Genomic DNA, 5441 nt, shown 5'->3' on the forward strand with positions numbered 1-5441 from the left:
ATGAGAGAAGTGTCAAAAGTTTTGGAATTATACTCAGAGCATCATTACTAGAATCACCTTTATTTATTCTCTAGAAAAAATAACTATTTTACAATTCACACACTTTCAAATGATGGAAATTCTATACAATTATTCTATTTAACTAATTTTATTCTATATACTACATGTGACTAGAAAATGACTAGAATGAAGGAATAAATACTGCCCCAACCACGCAGTATTTTGTGTGCAACAACCAAAATAGATATGCACTCCAATATTCTTTATTTTATTTTTTCATTCATAACCTTAAAATTAACATGCAAGTTTTTATTATATTCCTAAAATTACAATTTTTTTATTCTAAACATACATCTAACTTAAACTAAACAAAAATATATTTACAAAAGGGGTTAGGTATTAAGGAACCCCTGGCACATGGCATCCCATTCCTGAACAAGAGGTCCATATTTTTGGATGTAAGCCAAACTCTTTCCTTGTTGCGAATCTTCTTCTTGAAGTTTCGCCCTAAGCAAAGAGAGTCGCTTCTCTAATTCCAGTTTCTGGGCCTCGATGGTGGAAATATCCGCCATCAAGGCCCTTTTTCTGGAATCAGAACCATCCACAACCTTCTTTTCCCTCAAATATCTCTTTTTCACAGACTGTGCATAGGTATTAGACTCTTTGAGTTTATTACCCTCTACCACAGTCTGTGAAAGGACATTTTCCGGGCCAACCTCTTGTTCGGAATGCTCAACACGTACCTGGGGGGTGACTGGAGGGGGTGACGCATTCCGATGGACCTGGGGGGTGACTGGAGGGGGTGACGCATCCCGATGGACCTGGGCGACGACTTCCACCAAGTTCTGCACCTCCATCACTGGAAGGGGTGCTGTAGGCCAACCAACGTAAGGTGAGTTCTTTTCACACTTTTTGCGAAAAGCACTCAACTTACCACCCCTCCCACCTTTGGCTTTGGATGCCTTCACAGGTGCGGACTTCTTCACAGGTGCGGACTTCTTCACAGGTGCGGACTTCTTCATCTTCTTGGCCCTCTTCACCGGTTTCTCGAACTCATCCCCTGAATCGATGGGGGATAATAGTTCGATGGGCGATAAGAAGCTTTGAAGATGCGATAAATCCGCCAGAGACTCGTCCAGGTCCGGGTTGTAGACATTCAGTAAATCTTCGATTTGGGGTGCTGACGAAGAAGTTGGTCCACTGAATGTCGACAAAGTTGGTGGGGGGTCAATCTCCTCCTCGGGGGTTGGTTTGAAGTCCTCGAAAAAGAACTTCAAGTCAGGAGCCGCCACTTCCTGGGTGGAAGTCATCCCCGGTGGTGGAATGGGAGCCGCCACTTCCTGGGTGGAAGTCATCCCCGGTGGTGGAATGGGAGCTGCAGCTGGTGTTGCAGCTGGTGGTTGTACCATGATGTCCTGTAGGACAACCACCCTCCTCCGCTCTACATCCTCCAACTGTCTCTCACTGAGAGTGGTAATCGGGGTCATCAGAGCATTCCTTAGAAAAGACATGATTCTAGAAAGAGAAAATGAAAATATTAGACAATATAATATAAATAGTATGGAAGTGTGTACTTACATCAAGCTGCTTGGAATTTTCAACTTCAACTAAGTTGGCTGGCAGGTATCTCAGGTTGGCTGCTGCTTTCGAAGGAAGACTGCAATCGAATGATGAACTGCGGCCTCCTCCTCATGTTTTATAGCCGTATGCTCCCTACCACTTCGGGTGGGAATGGGAGTGGGGGTGGAAGTGGGGTAGGATAATTCGTTTGAAATATTCCACAAGTATGAATTTTACAATTTGTTGAACAGACCAGATAATGAGTGAAAAAATTCAATTACTCGATTGCTCTTCCAATAAGGCAATGAGTAAATTTAATTTCTTGTCACTTATACTGTTTTCATCTTTCAGTACATTCAAAAGAATTCTTAAATTTTGTTCGGAACTTGTCTGATAGAATTCAATATCGTTGTGGCCCCAAGGTAATGTCTTGGTGGTATTAGGAATGATGAATCGCTTATCATCATTATGTGATAGCGCGACTTTATTGCACATCAACGTGTAAATATCATGTGAATCACTCCTGAATACATTCATCTTTCTAAATATTATACCGCCTGTTTCAACAATCCTAATGTAATCTTCAATTGAAATTTGATTTTTTATAACGGATTTTTTAATACCTTTTGCTTTCTTTATTTCATCAGACACACTTTGTACATGATATGCTTTCGCACCGGTGCCATGGAAACTGATGATGGGATCACTCGGAAGTTCATCCTTCATATTTCCAATCACCGATTTGCTAACTGGCACATTGAATTTATTACCCAACCTATAGTTAGAAGTGTCAAATTTGTCAACATTTGCAATCATAAAATTATAAAAATTATCCGTCATTATTTTCAGTATCAAAGAATCCGTATCGGTATAGAGAAGAGAAGCTTGTGGTCCGTAATGTTTTTTGATGACATCATAGAAAAAATCATAAATGACTGTTTTCGACATATCCAATATACTGAACCCCAAATACAATGGTTTATTATAACAAACCTTAACTTTATCCATATGTATGACGACAAAGTCTTCCGAAAATATGGATAATGTTTTGAAATTGGGACGAGCTATCAAAGCATTGGCACCCATACCTCTTCTTATGGATTCCCAATGTGTGACAATTCGAATGTCTCTTCTATTGTTTACATTTTCCATCGTTTTGCCAAATATGGAATTTATATTCAATTTGAAGTAACCCTTCTCAAACTTATTGGTAGCCTTATTTCTCAAATTTGTATTTAAATCGATATATTTTTTCAGCCACGGTGACTGATTGAATCTGAGAATTCTATGAGTTTTCATCACCATGAAACCATTACGGACCGCTTGTTTCAAATTCCTATAATGAACGATATATTTCTTTTTATCATTCAAATTAGGAATAAGTTTGGGTATTTTGGACTTTGAACCAGGTGGTATAATACTTTCAACCAAAAATGGTAAATCCGAATGTAGATCGTGTAACTCGACAGGGTAATGCACATCTACTTCAAGTATGTATCCTTGGGGGCTATCATCTGGAATACTATTGATATCCAACTGACACATTTCACTGGCGGTCAACCAAGTGAACCCACCAAAAGGTAATGATTGAGACATGCTATGACCATACAGATTTGTTGCATCCAAATACATTATGAAAGATGAAGGTTCTTCGGGATTATAATTTGGAAGAAACTGATTGTTTGCAATATGCTTTCTCTCCGAACACTGGCTTACACCACCACGTATACCGTTTTGGAGAAAATGCACCATATCGATATCAGTTAATAATTCCAAGTTGACACCCGTATACTTCAACATAGCATCCCAAGAAAGACCTGGAGAAGTGAAATAGTGAGCAGGATCCAATTTATATGTATCTAAACTCATATTTCTAAAATTTTCAAAAATATCGCACAACAGTAGAACATCAGATTTTAGGTATATGTCAGAATATTCACCCAAATCTTGACAATTGAATGTGTTCCATACCTGCTTTACTCTATCATAATCCTCATCAGAAACATGTTTTTCATTTAATTTATCATAAAAGTCCACCTTTGATGGTATACTAGAATAATTTAATTTATCTAAAGAATCGATAAAACTGTACGGAAAAACACCTTTCTGCCTCATAAGTTTGAATTTATCCTGTTCCGGAAAATATTTTCTTGTTTCCACAAAATGTTTTTCATCTAAATTGTCACCTAACTCTTGAAGGGAAGCAGCCATAAATTTAAAACTATCGATGAACCTTAATTTCAAAAACTTATTTTTCATCACTCCATTGTGATCTACTATTCTCTCCATAATTATATGTTTCGTGAAGGAAACATACTTTTCTTTAGTTTGAGCAATGACATCAACTTTTGTTTTGTTTGTGCATAACTCTTTTATGAACAAATGACAGTCATACCCACTGAGATTATGAAAAATTATGGGTATAAAGTTGGGCAATTTGAAATTGAGGTTACAAATACTATGTGCAGCTCCATTTCTTTTTTTCCCCGTTAGATGGCAGTGGTCACGCACCTTAATATCACCATCACCAAATGGTTCTCCACATATACCACATGTGGCGGCAATATTGAAATCATGCTCTTCCTCATCAGTCAATGGACTCATTGGAATGACTTTCTTCAAATATTTGTGATAAATATTGGTGACATCAGCCTCCAAGTTTGACACAAACACTTTAGCTGCATCAGCACCTCTATATAGTACAAATTTAGATATAGAATCATCAAAAGAGCACTTTATGAGGTAAGAAAAAGCATATGGTTCATGAAGATATGTTCGATTTGTATAAGAGTTAGCAGGATTTGGCTCATTAGTATGCACTGGTTTCAGAATAGATTCGAAATCAGCATATACAACGAATGGAACCCTCAACTGTTTCTCGATATTTTCAAATTTCAAAATATTCTCAGGTACCCTTTTACCAAATTTATCAACCCTGAAATTTGTGGATGGTGTCGTTGTCGATATGTGATTACAATCATTCAACTGATGTCGCAATAAAGTTCGTTCATTATCAAAGTACAATAAACAACCATCACAAAAATACTTTTTATGACCACGGGCAGATATTTGTGATGATACTAGTCTCGATAAATCCTTAATTCAACAATAATGACTATTACCAGAATCATCTGTAATAATCAACAGATTAACATGACTATTTAATCTACGTTTAGAATAGTGTAACGGACCCACAACTTCATATTCAATTCTACCATTTTTAAAAACATTTTCCAACCCATAAACATTGATAGAGCAATCGTTCATAACCTCAAACTTAGGAATATCTTTCAACTTAACTGGAAATTCCATACCTGCTACATTCAAGACGGTTGAGAAGTGGGGATATGATAAAATTTCATTAAGTTTCTGACTGGCAGGGTATAAAGCTGAAGTCACAGCCCACGCAAAGCAGCACTGATCTTGATTAAGAACATTCACCACACTTTTCTTCAATTCGATGAACCTTGGCAATTTGATGTATGAAGACCCTCCGAAGGGGCTATACTTGTTGATATTCACCTCCAAGTACAAAATTTTCTCAATGGTCCAACCTGAAAATATGGGTTTTCTCTATAAGTCCATCATCATCAACATTTTGACTAGATCACATACCTGAATCCCGATCTTGAAATTCCGCTGCTTTAACAGTTAAACTATCTGCAAAACTGCTATAAACCACATCCAAATCATTCGATTGATCAATTACTTCATTGGGACTATTAAATGATTTGATGTCTGAAAGATCCTTAGTTTGCAGACTGTACCGCCCAAACACTTCCATGTTCACTTTCATGCATTTATGGATATCCAACACTTCTTCGAGTAGTTTCACTACTTTCTGCCTAATTTCATTGAAGCATGTTGGGTAATCCATGTGG

General features: G+C 37.4%; 1 protein-coding gene across 1 annotated transcript; it reads right to left on the bottom strand.

The window, feature by feature from the left end:
- Positions 1–272: 272 nt before the first annotated feature.
- LOC141485151 (uncharacterized) lies at positions 273–1642 on the bottom strand. Its single transcript, XM_074181275.1, has 2 exons — positions 1579–1642; positions 273–1515 (listed from the first exon to the last, which is right to left on the bottom strand). The coding sequence occupies exon 2, from the start codon at positions 1509–1511 to the stop codon at positions 393–395; it is 1119 nt and encodes a 372-aa protein (XP_074037376.1). The 5' UTR covers positions 1512–1515; positions 1579–1642; the 3' UTR covers positions 273–392.
- Between the last annotated feature and the right edge of the window lie 3799 nt (positions 1643–5441).

The sequence above is a fragment of the Leptinotarsa decemlineata genome, unplaced genomic scaffold, assembly GCF_025532065.1.
Source record: "Leptinotarsa decemlineata unplaced genomic scaffold, Ldec_3_MD MMD2_tig00026307_RagTag_RagTag, whole genome shotgun sequence".
NCBI lineage: Eukaryota > Metazoa > Arthropoda > Insecta > Coleoptera > Chrysomelidae > Leptinotarsa > Leptinotarsa decemlineata.

Coding starts and splice junctions, on each gene's coding strand:
- LOC141485151 (XM_074181275.1), bottom strand. CDS start 1,511: ATGTCTTTTCTAAGGAATGCTCTGATGACCCCGATTACCACTCTCAGT.